Source organism: Salvelinus sp. IW2-2015, linkage group LG15 (assembly GCF_002910315.2).
Source record: "Salvelinus sp. IW2-2015 linkage group LG15, ASM291031v2, whole genome shotgun sequence".
Classification (NCBI taxonomy): domain Eukaryota; kingdom Metazoa; phylum Chordata; class Actinopteri; order Salmoniformes; family Salmonidae; genus Salvelinus; species Salvelinus sp. IW2-2015.
In genome coordinates, this window is record NC_036855.1 from 48,375,479 (window position 1) to 48,400,267 (window position 24,789).

Genomic DNA, 24,789 nt, shown 5'->3' on the forward strand with positions numbered 1-24,789 from the left:
ACCACGGCAACCGGAGGAGACTTAATTAGCATGAATTGGATTGCCTCGCTGTGGTTCCCTGACACTCGTAGGGTGATGGGAGTGGTATTGTGGGTGACCCGGCCTATAGAGCGCCCGTCCAGAGCTCTAACGTCCATGGGAATGGAGAGGGGCTGAGTGGGGATGCACAGATCGGATGTCAGGGTAGCGTCCCCTCTCTCATCGGCCCCAGAGTCGATGAGTATCCGGAGAGATTTCGACTGGTTCCCACACAGCAGGATGGCATGGGAAGTGATGCGAGTAAGGGAGAGGAAAAGTTATCCGTATGGCCCACCAGAGTACTCTCCCCTACCGGTGAGCCTGGTCTTTCAGTGGACAGGAAGACACAAAATGACCAGTAGTCCCGCAATACAGCATCTCTTCGTGTGAAGTCGGTGTAGACGTTCAGCTGGGGACACCAGAGCTCTGCCTAGTTGCATCGGCTCGGGAAGAGGTGAATCGGCAGACCTCGGAGGAACTCGGGTAGCCTCGGGTCCTCTTGGCCACGGAGACATCGGGGACTTCCGGTATGCCTCAGAGGCAAAGTGGAATTGGACCTTCTCTCCTTCCTACATTCCCGTAGCCGCCCATCGATCCAAATGGTCAAGGCAATGAGCGTGTCAAGATTTGTCGGTAGTTCCCGGGCTGCTAACTCGTCCTTCACTTCCTACAATATTCCGTGCAGGAACGTGTCGAACAGCGATTCCGGGTTCCAGGCACTCTCCGCTACCTACGTGCCTTAAACCACTGTATAGTCCGCCACACTGCGGGAGTCTTGCCGAAGCTGGAGTAACTTCCGGGCAGCCTCACTCCCGGACAACGTAGACTCAAAAACCTTCTCCACTGCCACAAACTCCTCCAGACTGAAGCATACAGCTGACTGTTGTTCCCAAACGGCCGTAGCCCAGGCAAGTGCCTTCCCGGAAATCAGCGTGATGAGGTACGCTATCTTTGAGCGGTCCAAGGGGAAGGAGGAGGGCTGCAGCTCGATGAATAGAGAACACTGCGCGAGAAACGCCTGACAGGTTCCCGACTCTCCAGCGAAGCATTCCGGGGGAGGTAAGCGGGGTTTTCTGGAAACCGGGGTGGCTGTGCTGCTAACAGCTTGGTTACTGAAAGGCTGAGAGTTTACCGTTGTGGTAGGCTGCCTGACAGACAACCCAATGAATTGCTCCAGCAATGTGTTCAACGTGCGGTCATGGCGTTCGTCCAAGGTCTGGAACCCCTCCATAAGACCATGAAGCAACTCCTCGTGCCTTCCGAGGGTGGCTCCTTGGGAGGAGATGGGGTTGCGGAGCTGGTCCAAGTCTGCTGGGTCCGTCATGGCCAGTTCGTACTGTCAAGGCTCAGAAGAAGACCCAGATGCAGACAGTTTTGAAGTAACAAAAGTTAATTACAAAAACAGGGGGGCAGGCAAACGACAGGACAATTGCAGGCACATGTCAGTAATCCAGAGCAGAGCCCGAAAGGTACGGAATGGCAGGCTCAGGGCAGGCAGGGGTCAGTAATCCAGGGTGGTGTGACAATGCATGGAACGGCAGGCAGTCTCAGGGTCATGGCAGGCAGAATGACAAACTCGGGAAAACTAGACAGGAACTAAAGAAAGACAGGAGCATGGGAAATAATGTTGGTAGGCTTGACGGGGAAAAAAAACTGGCAACAGACAAACAGAGAACACATATATAAATACACTGGGGATAATGGGGAAGATGGGCGACACCTGGTGGAGGGTGGAGAAAAGCACAATGACAGATGAAACAGATCAGGGTGTAACAACTCCAGCGTCTTAACAGATTAGACACCTGGACTCCACATTGATTATGGATACAAACATCCCCTAGTCTAGTGGCAGAGCCTCCCGGGCGATTCCAAACCTGCGGGAGTGGAAAATATTTTTGGTATCTCAGATTGTTCTGGCAATTCTTACATAGAAACTTAAATCACTATGAGTGATGTTTTAAATGCTTTTTGGATCTATTTCACAAACCATTTTTAAGAAAATCATGATGAAATTTGACATTTTTAAGCCCTTTTTAGACATGTACATGCCTCCTGTAAGACCCTATGATCTGTGAACCGTTCATGATACAAACAACATCTTGGTGGCATTATACTCCACATAGTATGCTCCAAATAAAATATGGAGTATTGACACTGAAAAAAAAATCTTCAAATTCATTATTTCAACATAAAAAAAGCTCAAAACTACTCTTTTTTATTTTGTTCATTTTAAGATATATTGTTTGTAACAATATACTTTATAAATAGATAACATTTACAGAGTGGGCTCTCGGCTAATTCTGAAGGTATGATACATTTTATAAGCACCACCAACATTGTGAATCGGAAACTCCCTTTGCTCGTGTGTCACGTTCCTGACCTATTTCTGTTAGTTTGTTGTATGTGTTAGTTGGTCAGGACATGAGTTTGGGTGGGCATTCTATGAGCCTGCAAAGCCGCCCGTCTGCCATGAGCCTACAGAGCCTTCCGCCAGACAGGAGCCGCTAGAGCCTTCCGCCAGACAGGAGCAGCCAAAGCCTTCCGCTAGACAGGATCAGTCTGAGCCATCCGTCTCCGCAGCGCCATCTGAGCCATCCGTCTCCTCAGCGCCATCTGAGCCATCCGTCTCCCCAGCGCCGTCTGAGCCATCCGTCTCCGCAGCGCCATCTGAGCCATCCGTCTCCCCAGCGCCTCTGAGCATCCGTCTCCCCAGCGCGCATCTGAGCCGTCCGTCTGTCCCGAGCCATTCAGCCGCCCGTCTGTCCGAGCGTCAGAGCCGATAGTCAGTCAGGAGCCGCTAGAGCCATTCGTCAGACAGGATCTGCCAGAGCCGCCACTAGACAGGATCTGCCAGAGCGCACTAGACAGGATCTGCCAGAGCCGCCAACCAGACGGATCTGCCAGAGCCGCCAACCAGACGGATCTGCCAGAGCCGCAACCAGACGGATCTGCCAGAGCCGCCAACCAGACAGGATCTGCCAGAGCCGCCAACCAGATGGTCTGCAGAGCCGTCATGAGCCATGAGCGTCCAGAGCCGTCAGCCAGCCATGAGCGCCAGAGCGTCAGCCGCCATGAGCGTCCAGAGCCGTCAGCCAGCCATGAGCGTCCAGAGCCGTCAGTGAGCCATGAGCGTCCAGAGCCGTCAGTGAGCCATGAGCGTCCAGAGCCGTCAGCCAGCCATGAGCGTCCAGAGCCGTCAGCCAGCCATGAGCGTCCAGAGCCGTCAGCAGCCATGAGCGCCAGAGTCGTCAGCCAGTCATGAGCTGTCCCTTAGCCAGTCATGAGCTGTCGCCTTAGCCAGAGCGGCTATTTACCCAGAACTGCCCCTCAGTCCAGAGCTGTCTCTCTGTCCGGAGCTGCCTTTCAGTCCGGAGTTGCCCCTCTATCCTAAGCTACCTCTTTATCCTGAGCTACCTCTCTATCCTGAGCTATCCCTCTGTCCTGAGCTATTTCTCTGTCCTGAGCTACCTTGTCCCGGAGCTGTCCTTTATCTTGGTGTTGCCCCTTAAATTAGGTGGGGGAAATAAGAGGGTGGTCATGATAAGGGGTAAACGTAAGCTGGGATTGACTATGGTGGGGTGGGGACCTCGTCCAGAGCCTGAGCCACCACCGTGGTCAGATGCCCACCCGGACCCTCCCCTAGACTTTCTGCTGGTGCGCCCGGAGTTCGCACCTTAAGGGGGGGGTTATGTCACGTTCCTGACCTATTTCTGTTAGTTTGTTGTATATGTTAGTTGGTCAGGACGTGAGTTTGGGTGGGCATTCTATGTTGTCTGTTTCTATGTTGGTTTAAGGGTTGCCTGGTATGGCTCTCAATTAGAGGCAGGTGTTTGGCGTTCCTCTAATTGAGAGTCATATTTAGGTAGGTTGTTTCACAGTGTTCGTTGTGGGTGGTTGTCTCCTGTGTCAGTGTTTGTCGCACCATACGGGACTGTTCGGTTTGTGTTGTACATCGTCATTTTTATGTGTAGGCTATTTTCCCTGTTCGTGCGTTCTCGTGTTTAATGTAAGTTCGTCGTTCAGGTCTGTCTACTCCGTTTGTTGTTTTGTTAGTTTATAGTGAAGTTCGTGTTTTCGTCTTGTCTTTAATAAATATTATGTGTTCACAACCCGCTGCGCCTTGGTTCCCTCAATACTCCTCCTTTTCGGTTGAAGAGGAGGAGGACCACCGTTACATCGTGACTTGCCGAATGTGCAATCCTAAAGGAGGGTTGTGATCGGTTAATGTTCTATAATGTACATTTCTATGTATAAAATGGGTCATATCATTAAAAGTACCAGAGCCCACTCTGAAAATGTACATGTTTGAAGATTATATTGTTCCAAACAATATGTCTACAAATAAGCAAAATAAATTAAGGTTGTTTGAGATATTAATATTAATGTTTAATGTTGATCAAATAAATGTGAAAATGTATCTTTCAGAATCTAGACATACTCCATATTTGAGAAAAGACAAAAAGGAGAATAATGACACCAAAATGTTGGCCGTATCATGCATGGTTCACAGATCATAGGGTGTTACAAAAGGAATGTACAGGTCTAAAAAGGCTCTAAGATGGCCAATTTCATAAAGATTTTCAAAAAATGTAAAAAGCATGTTAAACATTCTTCCTCCCAATATGGGAGAATTGCCAGAACAATCTGAGATACTGAAAATATTTTCTGCTCCCTTTGGCGTGGAATCACCCTTCCAGTCAGGATTAAGGGATTCATACTAAAAATAACCCCCATGGCTATAGTGTTGCTCGGTGTTGTCTAACACAGTGAAAGTATGATGTCGCCAGCTACCTTAAGCTTGCAGTCCATTCAAGGTGCATTATGATTGATGCTCCCTGATGATGACTGTATGTTCTAATATGGACATTCTATGTAATGTCGGAAAAGGGCGGGTTTTTGCCTTCAATTTCCATTGTCCTCCAAGCGTGGCTGAATATCACCTATCCATCCTGTTGGCATGGACTGGTGTTTTGTCAAATCGTGTATCCATCCATAAGGGATCATAACACGGGGGGGGAGGGGGGGGGGGGGGATCATGTCCTCAGTGAGGACACGTTGCGCCGTAACATCAATTTAAGAGAAAGCACATGGCACATGATGGATCCCTCTCATAGGTACGGGTCAGGGGAGGGGTCACAAATAATTAACAGGAAGTGGTTTTGAGTGAAAGCTCTCTTGTGAGGGACCAACACTGTCCCAGGGTGCACTCGAGAGCCCTTCCTTTGTTAGCAGCTGAGGTGGGGGAGGACTGGGAGAAGGGGGGAGGAGGCAGAAGAGGAGAAGAGGGGGGGAAGCCCCATCTGTCACAGAGCTGGTTGGGTCAGTACTTTTGTTGTTCTAGAGATAGATAGATAGATAGATAGATAGATAGATAGATAGATAGATAGATAGATAGATAGATAGATAGATAGAGATGATAGATAGATAGATAGATAGATAAAATAGATTAGATAGATAGATAGATAGATAGATAGATAGATAGATAGATAGATAGATAGATAGATAGATAGATAGATAGATAGATAGATAGATGTGTGTGCGCGTGCGTGTGTGCGTGTGTGCGTGAGGAGATAGATGGTAGTCAACATCATGAATTAGGGACCAACCACTGGTTTAATCAAGCCAAGTGACCCAGTGTGATACACACAAATGCATCAGGGCCTCCTCCACAAACATGTGCATGCATATACACGCGAGAGCACACTCACACACTCACACACACACACAGACACACACACACACACACACAAACAGGTAGTGAAAATATGTATTATATATATATATATTTTTTAATTATTATTATTATTTTTTTTTTATTGGTGGCATCATTATTTCCATAGGATCTTTCCCCAAAAAGTTTTTCGCCGAACATTTCAACTCACCAGCGGCATAAGAAAGAATGGAGAAGGTCCTGATGCAGAGGTAGAGAGAGATGAGAGAGGGAAGAGAGGAAGTGCCAGTGAAGGCATGAGAAGGTTGACCTAGGAAAGATGTTACTGTTGGCGGGGAGGAGGAAGGGGAGAGGGTGGGACATAGGGACACAACCTGTACAGATGTTCAGACTGACATCAAAGTACTGAAGCAGCTCTGAAGTCGTCTCTGAGGAGGAGCAACTGACAGGGAGCCAGAGGTAGGCTGCAGTGGCTACGGAGTGTAGTTAATACACCTAATCAGAAAGCCACTTGTTTTATTGGGGTAAAGGCAAAACGAGATTAGGATAAGGTTCGTCACCAATTCTCTTTGCTGGTCACTATTATATTATATAGTTGGTTTGTCAATGTTAATCAATTTAGTAGGCTACTGCGCGCCGATTCACCATATTGCTATCCTGTCACTTCGACCTGAATTAAATGAAGGGATTCCTTTATCTAGCCTGGGTTACACCGGTTGAAGGATTTTAAACCGGTTGAATGTGATTGCATTCGTTTTGTAAGCGGGCTGCCTCCCGGTGTGAGCCAGGTGCCACGCTCTGGCCTGACCGCGAAGTCGGCACATAACAAAAGTGGTGTGATGAGGATTCTGTGTTTTCCCATAAACGCTTTATCTGCCGTCCCAGTGAAAAATAGATTGAAATTTCTAACATTTATTTTATGGAAAATAGATGTTGCATGTGTCTGGACGATGCACAATGCTCCCTTGTTGATATCATGACAGAGCAGCGCAAACACATATTACTGTTTGAGTTGAGGTGAGTGCTCCTCGCTCCCCGCTTTCGCCCGGATAAACCCGGCACAGAGTAATAAAACTCCCTCAATGTGCGCATGCGTAGTCCTACAGCCCCGACGTTGGCGTCAGTCAGCACTAAAATGCTATCCGGTTAGATTTCCCCGTCAACGGGTTGTGCCAAAACTGTGCTCTCTGCGCCTTGCTTCCTCTCCACAGCACGAACACGGACGAAAAGAACACCATGTTATCCAGATTTAAAGACGCTACATTTCAGCAGTGAAAAGAGGAGGGAGAGACGGAGGAGAGTGAACGAACAACATAGGCTAGAAAGGTACTCGGAGAAGAGAGAATCCCACCGACCATCTGCGTGAGGCGAGAGAGAGGAGGAGGAGGCCAAAGGGAGAGCAGCAGCAGACTGCGCTTTGGAATAACCTACGGTTTGATTTGAGAGGAGAATTTTGAATTGTATTTATTATTCTGCGAGACGTTTTACTAAATTCCCACAAAATGTCATCTTCTGGCAAAGACAACAGCGCACACTATATGAACTATGTGGGACCTTATCGTTTGGAAAAGACCCTCGGCAAAGGACAGACAGGTTAGTCCTTGTCTCTTGTCTAGCCGTGGATGATGTGTACCCTATCGCTCACGGTTGCTGGCTGTCAATGAAAGCACTGGTTGTCTTTTATGGGTTATGCTCACATGGGCTAGAACATATAGGCTACTCTGTAGGTTATTGTGGGTTGGATGGATTTGTTTTAGGTTGCATCACAGACGTGCGGGCTGGTTGCTTCTAGGTCCCACTGATTGCTTTTGACTCATTGCATCAATCGGGGTTGAGAGCTTTCAGTCAGTGGGACTGTGCATTTGAACGTCTGTTGTGGATTATCCTAAAATGCAACTTTCGAATAAAAGGGAATACACTGGTCCGCCCTGTAGCCCAGTCAGCTGGCTACGGTAAGGCTACATGTAGTTCACACGGCTTACGTGTGATTATTGAAATGTAATAATAATGTCCCTTTAATCCTCATTGCCAGACAACGGGTAGATGGTATCCCAATGTTGCATGTTGTGGGTCTGTTGCCTTGTAGCGTGTCGCTGTCTTCCAACATGCACACATTCTTGTCGGTTACAATGCTGCTTCGGGGAAGTCTGCGTTGATCTTTGCAAAATAAGACAGGGCAAGCGACTGCACTACACAAGCCTGCTTCTCTGTCAGTCCCTGCAATGACAAGCACTAGCGCAATTGCTGCTGCAATTTCGATTTTTAATCCCAAACTACACGCATGTGGTGAATTTTGTTTTTATTAACGAAAGATTGACGTAGTCTAGTGATTTTCCTGATACCCTATTTGTATCCGGCTAAAGCAGTTTTGAATAAAATAAATAGACTGTGTGGGAGGCACAGCATCCCCAAAACGACTAGGCAATGATGTGGGTACCACTGTCATGTGGGTACCACTGTCATAGGCTATAGGCTACTTTTTTGAATGATCAAAAGAGCCAGAGCCTATAGGCTATAGGCTACAAAGTGCATGCTCAGAGAAGCACAAAGCAAAGTTATAATTCTAAAATGGCTGCTGGGATGGTGTAAATAAAACAAGGCTGCATTACACCCTGCAATGGATATTCCAACCTTGAGCTCATGCTGATCAAGACCATTTGTTTGTGCTGTCTAACCAATGCTGGCTGTGCTGTTTAAGCCTACAGTGGCAGTTCAGGAGGAGAGTCAAATAATAATTTTCGAAAATAATTTAGGATTAGGTCTAGCCCCAAAACATTCATTATCTTGCTTGCGGACTAGTTTATAGCCTATGTACTGTTTAATTTGAGAAGGAGAGGTGGAAGATGAGCAAGAGGACGGGAGGTCGACTTTGATAGCTTGCTACTGCTCTAATTGATTTGAATAAAAACAATATGTTTGTTGACCATGTTGCATTTATCAGAGTTATTGACCTCACAATAAGCCAGATTCGAGTCACTTACATTGTGGTGCTGAAACCTGAAGCAGCAGTCACAGCAAAATCAATTGGAAATGGACAGCTCAGGGTGCTGAAAGTAGGCACATTTGAGTAGGCATAATACATTTGAATTAGACTACTAACAACAAGAGGGCTTTGTGTTTGAGCCTATTTCTTCCTATTCAAGAAATAAGAGGTAGGCCTTCCTGTTTCACAGACGAAATTACGCTGTAGGCTGCTATATACAGTACCAGTCAAAAGTTTGGACACACCTACTCATTCAAGGGTTTTTCTTTATTTTGACTATTTTCTACATTGTAAAATAATAGTGAAGACATCAAAATAGGAAATGACAGATATGGAATCATGTCGTAACCAAAAAAGTGTTAAACAAATCAAAATTTATTTTATATTTAAGATTCTTGAAAGTAAGCCAGATTACTGAATTGATGACAGCTTTGCACACTCTTGGCATTCTCTCAACCAGCTTCATGCGGTAGTCAACTGGAATGCATTTTAATTAACACGTTGTCAGGACCCGGTGCGAGAAACAGTCACTAATAATCGTCAGAACCCAGAAGATGAGGCAGACACAGCAGTACTAGAGATGGTGGTTTAATTAAAGAACAAAATCTTCAGGCAAAGAAACTAAATCCACAATGTCCAAAAATAAAGCCAAGAGGCACAAAATGGAAATCCTCCAAAATACAAAAGCAACTCCACAAYGTGGTAAAAAARAGCAGGGAAAAACAAACCTCAAAAGACTACTCAAATAATACACAAGAACTAAACCAGAGAACCTCTGGAAAATCCAACAAGAGAAATATCTGTATAAAACAAGGCTTGGGCTGGGGCTGGGTGCTAACTTACAAACACTGAGCAAGGAACTGAGGAACACACAGGGTTTAAATACAAACAAGGGAACGACCCACAGGTGCAAACAATAATTAGAGCAAGAAAAAACAAAAGGTACAAAAAATGTGCAATGGGGACATCTAGTGACCAAAACCCGAACAGTCTTGGCCAAAACCTGACACACGTGTGCCTTGTTAAAAGTTCATTTGTGGAATTTCTTTCCTTCTTAATGCGTTTGAGCCAATCAGTTGTGTTGTAACAAGGTACGGGTGGTATACAGAAGATAGCCCTATTTGGTAAAAGACCAAGTCCATATTATGGCAAGAACAGCTCAAATAAGCAAAGAGAAACGACAGTCCATCATTACTTTAAGACATGAAGGTCAGTCAATCTGGAAAATTTCAATAACTTTGAATGTTTCTTCAAGTGCAGTCGCAAAAACCATCAAGCGCTATGATGAAACTGGCTCTCATGAGGATCGCCACTGGAAAGGAAGACCCAGAGTTACTGCACTTGAATTGCTGCAAATAAATCACTACTAAAGGACACCAATAAGAAGAAGAGACTTGCTTGGGCCAAGAAACACGAGTAATGGACATTAGACCGGTGGAAATCTGTCCTTTGGTCTGATGAGTCCAAATGTGAGATTTTAGGTTCCAACTGCTGTGTCTTTCTGAGACGTGGAGTAGGTGAACGGATGATCTCTGCAAGTGTGGTTCCCACCGTGAAGCTTGGAGGAGGAGGTGTGATGGTGTGGGGGTGCTTTGCTGGTGACATGGTCTATGATTTATTTAGGATTCAAGGCAGACTTAACCAGCATGGCTACCACAGCATTCTGCAGTGATACGCCATCCCATCTGGTTTGCGCTTAGTGGGACTATCATTTATTTTTCAACAGGACAATGACCCAACACACCTCCAGGCTGTGTAAGGGCTATTGACCAAGAAGGAGCGTGATGGAGTGTTGCATCAGATGACCTGGCCTCCACAATCACCCGACCTCAACCCAAATGAGATGGTTTGGGATGAGTTGGACTGCAGAGTGAAGGAAAAGCAGTGCTCAGCATATGTGGGAACTCCTTCAAGGCTGTTGGAAAAGTAGTCCAGGTGAAGCTGTTTGAGAGAATGCCAGGAGTGTGCAAAGCTGTCATCAAGGCAAAGGGTGGCTACTTTGAAGAATCTCAAATCTACACTTTTTTGGTTACTGCATGATTCCACGTGTTTTATTTCCTAGTTTTGATGTCAGTATGATTCTACAATGTAGAAAATAGTAAAAATAAAGAAAAACCCTTGAATGAGTAGGTGTGTCCAAATTTTGAATGGTACTGTAAATAGATTTGGCGGTAAATCCCTCCACCCACCATGCACTCTTTAAATAGCCTACCTCAGTGTCATTGAAGGGCTGTTAAGTTAAAACCAGGACTCGAATTGAGGGGGTATGAGACATAGGCCTACCTAGGGATGAAACTGTTACCGGTTTCACGATAAACCACGGTAAAATTCCCAGCAATTAGTATTACTGTTTCAAATATTAATTATCATTAAAACTGTGGTTTGAAAAACTCCCGGTAAATGCTGTCCAGCATCAACCAAAGTTAGCAAAAGTCTGACGCAGGCGCATCATGCAACATGGGTTTTGTTTTGTGAGATTTATCAGCCTTCTAAGAGGACCAAATCTGAAGTGTGGTCGTATTTTGGGTTTTACAAGAGTGCCGAGGGAAACATAATCGAAGATGGTCACCCTGTCTGCAGAACATGCAACAAAAATTCCTGCGAAAGGGGGCAACACTTCAAATCTCTCGAGTCATCTTCGTGACCACCACTTCATAGCGAATGCAAGGTACGTTAACTTTTAGCTCAATGATTGATGTGGGGACTTCGGACTGGGGGAAAATGTCATGGTTTGTCTGTCTAACTTGCTAATAGCTCGTCAATAATGTAACCTGAAGCTTTCAGTGTTACCTACTCTTGTAAAAACACTACACGTTATTCTGCTGCTGTATGCGTCGTGTGTCTGCAGACTCTATTCGCTCATTGCACACGATAACACGTTATGTAGTTTAGTCACCCAACCAACATATTTTGTTCATTTAAAATCCGGCAGACGTCGACTTTGTTGTAAAAGTGTTCCAACCGGAGAAACACTATCGACTCCTATGTACAAGACTCCAGTATTTATGTCAATTGTTGGGCTCATTGCAATTACTATCACTGTCTTCTTAAGACTCATTTGTATTTATGTAAATTGTGCATGGGGTCATTGCATATACTCAAATGCAACACAGAAGATAGACTGTGTGTGTGCGTGTGTGTAAGTAAATAATAATAATAATAATTATAATACATTAATAATGCTATTCACTTGTTTACAGAGTGGGCGTGCAGCAGGCAAACCCAGTGATGCTACCGGTCCCTCCTCAACTTCAGTTGTGACACAGACACTCGATCAAGCATTTAAAAGGCAGGCTGCTTATGCACCCACATCAAAAAAATGCTCAAGACCTCACTGCAGCCCTTTCATATCACATTGCAAAGGACATGATGCCATTTCAAAATTGTTGAGAGGCCTGGCTTTCTGAGGCTGATGAAGGTTGCCGTGCCTCACTACAAAGTGAGTGCTGCTAATTGTATTTGTTGTTTGTTTATTTGATTTGCTTACTTAAGGTTGTGTTCATTAACCTGCACAAGGGACATTTTTACCTCTCATGGCCACATGGTGCCATCTTTAATGTTAATGTTATTATTTTAATGTTTATGCACACAAAAAGTGCATAGTGCTGCTAATTTTATCTGTTGTTTGTTGGATTTCAATATAAAACTTGGTGAAATTATTTCAGTGTGTGTATCAGTACTTTTTCAACATTTCCAGCACATTTTAAACAACACCGCGATAATACTGATAACCGTGATCATTTTGGTCACTATAAATAATCGTGATATGATTTTTTTGTACCGTTTCGTCTCTAGGCATACCTTTTATTAAAGTAAATGATGAAAAGCACAGGCCTACCCATTGTTAGCTTAAGATTTTGAAGAAAATAAAAACAGATCTGGTTATATAAGGTGATCTGTAACAGTGCTTTTGTTCCACAATGCTTTATGCTAGAAACAAGCTGTAAAATACCCTGGAAAGACATGACTCTGATGCATATGAGGATAACATGGTTTCATTTCTTTGACATTCAGAGGCTGAGCTACAACTTTCTACAGCCGAGGAGACAAACAATTGTGTAATTCTGTCACTATCAATTGATCAAGCTTTTCACTTCCTGTACAATAGAAGATGTTTAAACCCAGACAACTTTTAAGGAAACACTTGGGACCTCATCTCATTGGGTTAAACCATGGAAGAAGGGTAGCCAGTATTTAAAGCTTACATTTTTCTGCATCAGTAGGCCTACTGTCTGGGGTGGGAAAGTAGGCATATCTTTTGAAAGTGCCATGCTCAGATTCATTGCAAACAAGACATACTGATTTGGCATTGGAGAAATATGATACGATGAACACATAGCCTATCTCTCTGTCCATTCTTAGCCTGTAATTTTGGTCATTTGTGTGGTATAAAAAAAAATCTGCTAATATGTAAAAATGATGTAGAATTGCATGAAATTATTATAAAAGACCCCCAAAAAATTCTGACCAGCAAATATGATGATAGATTCATGCAATGATTTTACTGTAAAGGAAATCTTTCCACCCCTACTCTTGTCCACGGTGGTCTGTGAACCCACAACCTTCTGGCCCGCAACCCAGTGCACAATCGAAATTCCTGCGTTGCCATGTAACGCTTATAGGACGAAGAACAGTTTCTAAAACGGCATATCTAAGGCTCTGGTCTGTTCAAGTAGTGAGCGTAAACGGTTGTCATGTTCTCTGCTATCCACTTTTAGTTATTATTTTGGATATAGAGGATGGTCACTTTTTTGTCAAGCATTCAGGGAGTGTTTAGGTCAAATATACACTACCGTTCAAAAGTTTGGGGTCACTTAGAAATGTCCTTGTTTTGGAAAGAATAGCACATTTTTTGTCCATTAAAATAACATAAAATTGATCAGAAACACAGTGTAGACATTGTTAATGTTGTAAATGACTATTGTAGCTGGGAACAGCTAATTTTTTATGGAATATGGAATATCTACATAGGCATACAGAGGCCCATTATCAGCAACTACCACTCCTTTGTTCCAATGGCACGTTGTGTTAGCTAATCCAAGTTTATCATTTTAAAAGGCCAATTGATCATTAGAAAACCATTTCGCAATTATGTTAGCACAGCTGAAATGTGTTGTTCTGATTAAAGAAGCAATACAACTGGCCTTCTTTAGACTAGTTGAGTATCTGGAGCATCAGTATTTGTGGGTTCGATTACAGGCTCAAAATGGCCAGAAACAAACAAACTTTCTTCTGGAAATTCATCAGTCTATTCTTGTTCTGAGAAATGAAGGCTATTCCATGCGAGAAATTTCCAAGAAACTGAAGATCTCATACAACGCTGTGTACTACTCCCTTCCCAGAACTGGCTCTAACCAGAATAGAAAGAGGAGTGGGAGGCCCCGGTGCACAACTGAGCAAGAGTACAAGTACATTAGAGTCTCTAGTTTGAGAAACAGTAACCTCACAAGTCATCAACTGGCAGCTTCATTAAATAGTACCCGCAAAACACCGGTCTCAACGTCAACAGTGAAGAGGCAACTCCGGGATGCTAACCTTCTAGGCAGAGTTGCAAAGAAAAAGCCATATCTCAGACTGGCCAATAAAAAGAAAAGATTAAGATGGGCAAAATAACTCAGACACTAGACAGAGGAAGATTGGAAAAAAGTGTTATGGACAGATGAATCTAAGCTTGTGTTTGGATCACAAAGAAGAACATTTGTGAGATGCAGAATTTTTTTTTAAGATGCTGGAGGAGTGCTTGACGCCATCTGTCAAGCATGTTGGAGGCAATGTGATGGCCTGGGGATGCTTTGGTGGTGGTAAAGTGGGATATTTGTTCAGGGTAAAAGGGATATTGAAGAAGGAAGGCTATCACTCCATTTTGCAACACCATGCCATACACTGTGGAGGGCGCTTAATTGAAGCCAATTTCCTCCGACAACAGGTCAATGACCCAAAGTACAGCTCCAAACTATGCAATAACTATTTAGAGAAGAAGCAGTCAGCTAGTATTCTGTCTATAATCACCGGATCTCAACCCTATTGAGGTTGTTTTGGGAGCAGCTTGACCGTATGGTACGTAAGAAGTGCCCATCAAGCCAATCCAACTTGTGGGAGGTGCTTCATGAAGCATGGGGTGAAATCTCTTCAACAAATTACCTCAACAAATTGACAACTAGAATGCCAAAGGTCTGCAAGGCTGTAATTGCTGTAAATGGAGGATTCTTTGACGAAAGCAAAGTTTAAAGGACACAATTATTATTTCAATTAAAAATCATTATTTATAACCTTGTCAACATCTTGACTATATTTCCTATTAATTTTGCAACTTATTTCATGTATGTTATTTATGGAAAACAAGGAAATTTCTAAGTGACCCCAAAGAATTCCACATTTTTGTGAAACCGATTGTGTCTTTTGTTTGTTTATCTGCGTTGTTTGTAACTTATTCTTTTACTATTTTTGTACATAATGTTGCCGCTACCGTCTCTTATGACCGGAAATAATTTCTAGACATCAGGAAGGCGATTACTCACCACGGACTAGCAGAATCCTTTTTCTTCTTTCACGACTCTGACGAGCCCGAGGCGGAGGATATACGGCTCCCTCGGGAACAGGCCTCGAGCCCCGTGATCTGCGTGAAGAGGAGGCGGAGAAAGAGAGGCCGGAGGACGAGCTGCCTTCTTGAGGAGTAGGCGGCGATCGAATAAACCCCCACTCCCCTCAATTCTGCTCGCAAACATACAATCTTTGGACAATAAAATGGACGTATTGCTTTAATGCAGGGAAACTTAAATCAGTTTTACCTAATTTCTATCAACATGTTAAATGTGCAACCAAAGGGAAAAGAACTCTGGACCACCTATAGTCCACACACAGAGATGCATACAAGCTCTCACTCGCTTTCCATTTGGCAAATCTGACCATAATTCTGTCCTCCTGATTCCTGCTTACAAGCAAGCAAATTGAAGCAGGAAGCACCAGTGACTAGATCAATAAAAAAGTAGTCAGATGAAGCAGATGCTAATATGTTCCGGCATTCCTCCAATGGCATTGAGGAGTACACCACATCTGTCATTGGCTTCATCAATAAGTCCATCGATGACGTCTTCCCCACAGTGACCGTACGTACATACCCCAAACAGAAACCATGGATTACAGGCAGCATCCGCACTGAGCTAAAGGCTAGAGCTGCCGCTTTCAAGGAGCGGGACTCTAACCCGGAAGCTTATAAGAAATCCTGCTATGTCCTCCAACGAACCATCAAACAGGGAAAGCATCAATACAGCAGTAAGATGGAGTCGTACTACACCGGCTCTGACGCTCGTCAGATGTGGCAGGACCATTAAAGACTACAAAGTGAAGCACAGACAGACGCGAGCTGCCCAGTGACATGAGCCTACCGGACAAGCTAAACTACTTATATGCTCGCTTCGAGGCAAATAACACTGAAACATGCATGAGAGCACCAGCTGTACCGGAAGACAGTGTGAACACGCTGTCCGCAGCCGATGTGAGTAAGACCTTTAGACAGGTCAACATTCACAAAGCCGCAGGGCCAGACAGATTACCAGTACTCCAAGCATGCACTGACCAACTAGCAAGTGTCTTCACTGACATTTTCAACCTCTCCCTGTCCGAGTCTGTAATACCAACATGTTTTAAGCAGGCCACCATAGTGCCTGTGCCCAAGAACACTAAGGTAACCTGCCTAAATGACTACCGACCCGTAGCACTCACGTCTGTAGCCATGAAGTGCTTTGAAGGGCTGGTCAAGGCTCACATCAACACCATTATCCCAGGAACCCTAGACCCACTCCAATTTGCATACCACCCAAACAGATCCACAGATGATGCAATCTCTATTGCACTCCACACTGCCCTGTCCCACCTGGACAGAAGGAACACCTATGTGAGAATGCTATTCATTGACTATAGCTCAGCTTTTAACACCATAGGGCCTTCAAAGATCATCAGTAAGCTAAAGACTCTGGGACTAAACACCTCCTTCTGCAACTGGATCCTGGACATCCTGACGGGCCGCCCCCAGGTGGTAAGGGTAGGTAACAACACATCCGCCACGCTGATCCTCAACACAGGGCCCCCTCAGGGGTGCGTGCTCAGCCCCCTCCTGTACTCCCTGTTCACTCATGACTACACAGCCAGGCACGACTCCAACACCATCATTACATTTTCCGATGACACAACAGTGGTAGGCCTGATAAACCGACAACAACGAGACAGCCTATAGGGAGGAGGTCAGAGACCTGGCCAGGACAACAACCTCTCCCTCAACATGATCAAGACAAAGGAGATGATTGTGAACTACAGGAAAGGAGGACCGAGCACGCCCCCATTCTCATTGATGGGGCTGAGCGTGGAGCAGGTTGAGAGCTTCAAGTTCCTTGGCGTCCACATCACCAACAAATTAACATGGTCCAAGCACACCATGACAGTCGTGAAGCGGGCACGACAAAACCTATTCCCCCTCAGGAGTCTGAAAAGATTTGGCATGGGTCCTCAGATTCTCAAAAGGTTCTACAGCTGCACCATTGAGAGCATCCTGACTGGTTGCGTCACTGGTATGGCAACTGCTCACTGGTATGGCAACTGCTCGTTCTCCGAACACAAGGCACTACAGAGGGTAGTGAGTACAGCCCAGTACATCACCGGGGCCAAGATTCCTGTCATCCAGGACCTCTATACCAGGCGGTGTCAGAGGAAGGCCCTGAAAATTGTCAAAGACTCAAGCCACCCCAGTCATAGACTGTTCTCTCTGCTACCACACGGCAAGTGGTACCGGAGCGCCAAGTCTAGGTCCAAGAGGCTTCTAAACAGCTTCTACCCCCAAGCCATAAGTCTCCTGAACATCTAGTCAAATGGCTACCCAGACTATTCACATACCCCCCCCCCCCCTCCCTACACCACTGCCACTCTCTGTTGTCATCTATGCATAGTCACTTTATTTAAATCTACCTACATGTACATACTACCTCAACTAAGTCTCTTATACACATCTAGATGTGTATAAGAGACAGGGTACCGGCACCCCCTTTATATATTTAATTTTATCTCTCATTCTTATTCTTTTTTTTGGAAGCATTTCACTGTTGTATTCTGCGCATGTGACAAAAAACTTGATTTGATTTGACCTTTGAACGGTTCTGTGTATTTTGCCGAGAAGTCCGATTTTCTCCATTTAATCCTTATTAATAACGTTCACTCCCTAATTATTCCCAATTTTGTCTCGTCTGCTTAACATTGCAAAAGGTTTTTACACGGACTTCTGGTTGTCCTTCATATGCGTCCTTTGCAATAGGAGTCCTGTCACGTTCTGTTAATTCAGTAACTAGTTCAAACCTACGTCAAACACTTCCAGGGCTGTATAGAGGTGAGGGTGACATGGCCTGTCTGTGTTGAACTGCGTTCATCAATATAGAACTCACACATTAGGGCGTACATTCATACAGTAGCCTACTATAACACACACACACACTGTAATTCTGACTCCAAAGTCCCTGCTGTTTACAGTACTATGGACGAGAGAGAGAGGGGCACAGTCCTATATTACCATGCAAGTTAGCGAGGTCACACAGCAGTTGGAACCCGTACTCTGGTCTCATTACCATATTTATGTGAAGGCTTTACATTGATATGCAATGGGTTACATAGTAAGTAGAGAACTATGCTAATGACTTGCTGTGTAACCCTACTAGCCATTTTCCACATTACTGGAGGGGACAAAACAACTCCGGGAACTTAGTTCATATTCCCTGGAATCATTGGCTTGTATTAGCATTGGCTCTTGCACTGCATTGCATTTGATTGGTCACGGAGACCTGCTAGTGGCATTACATCATTCCATTCCCATATGAACGCATCCATTCGGGTCACCTTCTGTACCTGTGTCCTTGTATACCATAGGTTCTCATAGGTGCTCAGGGTGCCAGGTAGCCTAGCGTTTAGAGCGTTGGGCCAGCACCTCCAACCCCTCTCATCTAGTCCTCTTTCCCCACCACAATGCTCTCTAGCCTGGGTAAGCGTTTAGAGCGTTGGGCCAGCACCTCCACCCCCTCCTCATTAGTCCTCTTTCCCCACCACAATGCTCTCTAGCCTGGGTAAGCGTTTAGAGCGTTGGGCCAGCACCTCCACCCCCTCTCATCTAGTCCTCTTTCCCCACCACAATGCTCTCTAGCCTGGGTAAGCGTTTAGAGCGTTGGGCCAGCACCTCCACCCCCTCTCATCTAGTCCTCTTTCCCCACCACAATGCTCTCTAGCCTGGGTAAGCGTTTAGAGCGTTGGGCCAGCACCTCCACCCCCTCTCATCTAGTCCCCTTTCCCCACCACAATGCTCTCTAGCCTGGGTAAGCGACGTCCCAGCTTCCTTTAGCAGTCCAACATCTAAAATCTCCGCTAGCAACCCTACCCCTCTCAGCCATCCTGTTCTTCCCACCACCTTGTCCTTTGGGTAAAAGTCATGCCACGTGTGTGGAGCTTGTGTCGTCTGTTTCGACCCTGTCCCCTCCAGGGCTCCAGTGTCCAGTCCAACTATGACTCCGCGTCCTGAAGTGAATCTAAAGTGGAGCCGGGCCGCGAGCAGGAACGCTGCCGAATGACTCTCTGTGTATGCGCGTGTGTGTGTGCGCGCGTGTGTGTGTGTGACTGTGCGCACGTCTTCACACGAGACGTGGCAGAAAGAGAGAGCGCGTGTGTGTATACTTAGACCATTGACAGTGTGTGTTATTATTTCTGGCTGTCCTTCGTAGGCATCCTTTGCACTTGGAGACCTGTTTCTTATTTCTTGTTGTGTGTGTGTGTGTGTCAAATCAAATCAAATCAAATGAATTTGTCACATACACATGGTTAGCAGATGTTAATGCGAGTGTAGGGAAATGCTTCTGCTTTTAGATCCGACAATGCAGTAATAACCAACGAGTAATCTAACCTAACAATTCCACAACTACTACCTTATACACACACAAGTGTGAAGGGATAAAGAATATGTACATAAAGATATATGAATGAGTGATGGTACAGAACGGCATAGGCAAGATGCAGTACATGGTATAGAGTACAGTATATACATATGAGATGAGTAATGTAGGGTATATAAACATAAAGTGGCATAGTTCAAAGTGGCTAGTGATACATGTATTACATAAAGATGGCAAGATGCAGTAGATGATATAGAGTACAGTATATACATATACATATGAGATGAGTAATGTAGGGTATGTAAACATTATATTAAGTGGCATTGTTTAAAGTGGCTAGTGCTGCATTTTTACATACATTTCCATCAATTCCCATTATTAAAGTGGCTGGAGTTTGAGTCAGTATGTTGGCAGCAGCCACTAAATGTTAGTGGTGGCTGTTTAACAGTCTGATGGCTTGAGATAGAAGCTGTTTTTCAGTCTCTCGGTCCCTGCTTTGATGCACCTGTACTGACCTACGCTTCTGGATGATAGCAGGGTGAACAGGCAGTGGCTCGGGTGGTTGTTGTCCTTGATGATCTTTATGGCCTTCCTGGTGTAGGTGTCCTGGAGGGCAGGTAGTTTGCCCCGGTGATGCGTTGTGGCAGACCTCCCTACCTCTGGAGAGCCTTACGGTTGTGGGCAGAGCAGTTGCCGTACCAGGCGGTGATACAGCCTGACAGGATGCTCTCGATTGTGCATCTGTAGAAGTTTGTGAGTGATTTTGGTGACAAGCCAAATTTCTTCAGCCTCCTGAGGTTGAAGAGGCGCTGTTGCGCCTTCTTCACAACGCTGTCTGTTGTGGTGGACCAATTAAGTTTGTCCGTGATGTGTACGCCGAGGAACTTAAAAACTTACTACCCTCTCCACTACTGTCCCATCGTGTGGATAGGGGGGTGCTCCCTCTGCTGTTTCCTGAAGTCCACAATCATCTCCTTTGTTTTGTTGACGTTGACTGTGAGGTTTTTTTCCTGACACCACCAACTCCGAGGGCCCCTCCTCCTCCCTGTAGGCCGTCTCGTCGTTGTTTGGTAATTACAAGCCTCCACTGTAGTGTCGTCCGCAAACTTGATGATTGAGTAGGAGGCGTGCATGGCCACGCAGTCGTGGGTGAACAGGAAGTACAGGAGAGGGCTAGAACGCACCCTTGTGGGGCCCCACTGTTGAGGATCAGCGGGTGGAGATGTTGTTACCTACCCTCACCACCTGGGGGCGGCCCGTCAGAAGTCCCCGTACCGTTGCACAGGGCGGGGTCGAGACCCAGGGTCTCGAGCTTGATGACGAGTTTGGAGGGTACTATGGTGTTAAATGCTGAGCTGTAGTCGATGAACATCATTCTCACATAGGTATTCCTCTTGTCCAGATGGGTTAGGGCAGTGTGCAGTGTGGTTGCGATTGCGTCGTCTGTGGACCTATTGGGTCGGTAAGCAAATTGGAGTGGTCTAGGGTGTCAGGTAGGGTGGAGGTGATATGGTCCTTGACTAGTCTCTCAAAGCACTTCATGATGACGGAAGTGAGTGCTCACGGGGCGGTAGTCGTTTAGCTCAGTTAACCTTAGCTTTCTTGGGACAGGAACAATGGTGGCCCTCTTTTGAAGCATGTGGGAACCAGAGACTGGGATAAGGATTGATTGTGTGTGTGTGTGTGTGTGTGGTGTGTGTGTGTGGTGTGTGTGTGTGTGTGTGTGTGCTGTGTGTGTGTGTGTGTGTGTGTGTGTGTGTGTGTGTGTGTGTGGTGTTGTGTGTGTGTTGTTGTGTGTGTGTGTGGTGTGTGTGTGTGTGTGCGCGTGTGTGCGTGTGTGCGTGCGCGTGTTGTGGGCCGCTCTAGCGCGACTGTGAGGCTGACTGAGGTTGTTGATGGCTGCTATTACGAATAGACTTCCCCTGTGCTGCGTCTGCAGGGAGAGAACAAGAGAAGCCGTATTCGTCCCACTCCCACACCAGGAGTTTAGGCAGGGGAGAGACGTGTGTTTGTGCGTGTGTGTGTGTGTGTTGTGTGTGCGTGCGGCGTATCACACACAGAGCTTATGTGGAACCCCCAAGGGGGCCAGGATTAAAACAGGAAGCCTTCTAGCCTAATTCAATTTTCTACCTCAAATGAGAAACCCAGCACCTCTCCTACCTCCTATAAGATTACAATGATTGATATTGAGATCATCTAGGGCCTGTATCATTGTTCAACATGCACACAATGGTTCCTTGAAAGTAAGGACTGAAGCCATGGTTGCAATGCTTCAATGTGAATCGATGGTAAACGATACATTCTTTGTTTATTGTGGTGCTCCTAAATTAGCGTTTCGGCAACATTGAATGGTTCAAATTAATGGCAGGTTTTGGATTGGGATTGCTGGGTGATTTTTCTACAGGGGCCAAACTGGAGGCGTTTTGCCAAGAAGAGCTGTCTTGCTGGGCAGACTCAGAACAATTAGTCTGTGTGTTTTCATCTGTAAGAGTTGGAGCCCCTTTTAACGCGGGCTTTCCGCCTCATATTTGGTCTCATTTGCTAAGTGTCCAGCTGTGTGTGTGTGTGTGTGTGTGTGTGTGTTGTGTGTGTGTGTGTGTGTGTGTGTGTGTGTGTGTGTGTGTGTGTGTGTGTGTGTGTGGTGTGTGTGTGTGTGTGTGTTGTGTGTGTGTGTGTGTGTGTGTGTGTGTGTTGTCGGGCAGCAGCAGTGGGGATGGTTGTCATGGTTTCATCTCTCCTCTGAACATGGTCATGCTTTCCATCCTGGAGATCACAGCAAGACTGCAGCCGTCTAGCTTTTTATATCCTTCTCCTCCCCTTCGCCTTCTCTCCACTCGCCCTTAGCCCCTCTTCTTTCCTTTGCTCGCCATTGCTCCCCTCTCCCCCCACTCTATCACTACCACGTCTCTCTCTTCATCTCTTCTCTCACTCTCCTGTAGCCTCTCTCTCCTTTCTCGTCTCTTCCACACTCTAAGACCAACCCCCCCTCTCTCTCGGCCATGGCCTACTTCCATACTCCCCTCCTCTTTTCTCCTCTAGCCTCTACAGTGTTTCCCTCAGAAAGCGAAGTGATCGTGGTGGATGTATTGACCACTCCAGTGTTGTTGTGGGAAGTAACAATGAAGCATTGGCTTCTCCTGTATATAAGGGCCATATGTGGATCTGTGGAATCACTCTGTGCTCATAAGACAGACTGTAAATGACCCATGGATGCGCCTATAGATTGAAGGGTCCCAGAGGAGGAGAGGGGGGAGAAAGAGGGGATGCTCTGCCAGACGGAGGCGTTTGGGTTGCCTGAGATACAGCTTCATTATCAACTGGCTGCAGAGGTGTGTGCTGTCCCCTGCTCTCGGTGTGTGTGTGTGTGTGTGTGTGTGTGTTGGTGTTGTGTGTGTGTGTGTGTGTGTGTGTGTGTGTGTGTGTGTGTGGTGTGTGTGTGTGTGGTGTGTGTGTGGGTGTGTGTGTGTGTGTTGTGTGTGTGTGGTGTGTTGTGTGTGTGTGTGTGCGTGCATTAGGAAAGGGACTGCATCTCTGAATCTTATTTATTTCTACCAGTGTAACTGTTGTGGGAAAATTATACCAAAAACGTTGACACAATTTAATTGGTTGAATTGTGAGCCCTCTTTTTGTACTGTGGGGTTGGGTCAGTTTTATGCGATATATTGCAATGATTTGACTCTTTTATGTGGAAATGGTGCGGTGATTGGTCAAACATGAAACATGCGAAGCCCTCACATAATATGCAGGGAATTGTTGATTTTGCAAAAAAATCTGCAATCGCGGAATCCTGGAGGGACTGCCTTTTGGCAAAGACAGCGGTTAATAATAAAATGATTGGTAATTGTACTTCTTTTTCAGTCAAGTGGGCTGGTTTCCACGGTAACCTGGGGAATGCATCTCCCTCTCCTTGATGGTTGGCTAGATGGTTGAATATGTCGTATCATGTGCCATAGTTTCTCTCTCTCTCTCTCTCTCTCTCTCTCTCTCTCTCTCTCTCTCTCCATCTCTCTTTTCTCTCTCTGCGCCCCTGCCTTTTTCTGTCGACTCTGCCGAAGGGGCTTGCCTGAGCTATGTGACCCTAATTTGGCCCATCTGTCAGTAAAAGGTTGACACAGAATTTCCCCTGACCCCCCCCCCCCCCCCACACACACCTCTCAGATTGGCAGGCAGGGTAAATCCTATTTCTGAATTCCAGTCTTTTTCAATGGATCATCATTTTGGTGCAGGCTGATAACTAGATCTTCACCAACCCAAGGAGATAAATTCCCCTTTCCCGGCCATATTATCTTCTCTTCCTACTGTCCTTTTCTATAAAACAATTTCAAACGTATGACCCACACCATCCTCTCCTTCTTTAAACCTTTGGCTTCAAAGGAGGAGCTGAGAGACAGGGAAAGATAAGAGGGAGTGGAGGAAAGAGAGAGAGCGATGGGAAATCATGTGCTCTTCCGTACCCTGAAGGGACTGATCGTGAGCATTGACTCTTGAGGGCACGAGGTGGAGAGAGAACATGAGCGTGTGTAGAACCTCTGTTAGTGTGACCAGGAGTTGGAACGTGGAACAGACGACATCAAACTGTCTCTTTTAATCTCATGCATTTCCTCTATATGTTGTGAAACACAGTGTTCACATTAGGACATCCTTTAGTCTCATCAGGACATGTCAGTCCCATCAGGACGTGTCAGTCTCATCAGGGACATGTCAGTCTCCGGTAGCAGTGGGTCTTCTGTGGTGAGGCTTTATGTGGTTTAAGAGCCTTCATGAGAATTACAGGGAAAACATATTTACCTTGCAATGTACTCGTACAGTTAATGGTTTTGAATGGCTTGTGAAAGCTGCAATGCTCTGGTAAGTTTATGGTTACGTAATGGTAATGAACCAGTTATGTCTAGGTTTATGAAACATATTTTCAAGTACACATTCACTATTTGTGGTGCTGTTTGTGTGCAATAATGTGTGTGTGTGTGTGCGTGTGTGTCATTATCAGTCCTTGTCAGCAGGATGAAAGAGGATTATTATAGAGGTTGTTGTTAGAAGTGCAAAAATTTACGAGGCAAGGAAAAAACTTCTCTCAACACATGAGAAATCTTTGATATCTTGGGAACGGAAAAGACAGGGTGTTTATCATCTCTCCAGCAAGACGGAGAGATGTTATTAGTTTGATTCAATTATTTCTCCCCCTTACACACACACACACACAC

At 45.6% G+C, this 24,789-nt stretch overlaps 1 protein-coding gene across 1 annotated transcript in view; it reads left to right on the top strand.

Annotated features, from left to right (window-relative positions):
• Positions 1-6,811: 6,811 nt before the first annotated feature.
• LOC111974396 (serine/threonine-protein kinase BRSK2) overlaps positions 6,812-24,789 on the top strand; it is a 174,920-nt gene continuing 156,942 nt past the window's right edge. Inside the window, 1 exon segment of the mRNA XM_070447367.1 lies at positions 6,812-7,282. Within this exon segment, the coding sequence (XP_070303468.1) occupies positions 7,192-7,282 (91 nt within the window). The 5' untranslated portion in view covers positions 6,812-7,191.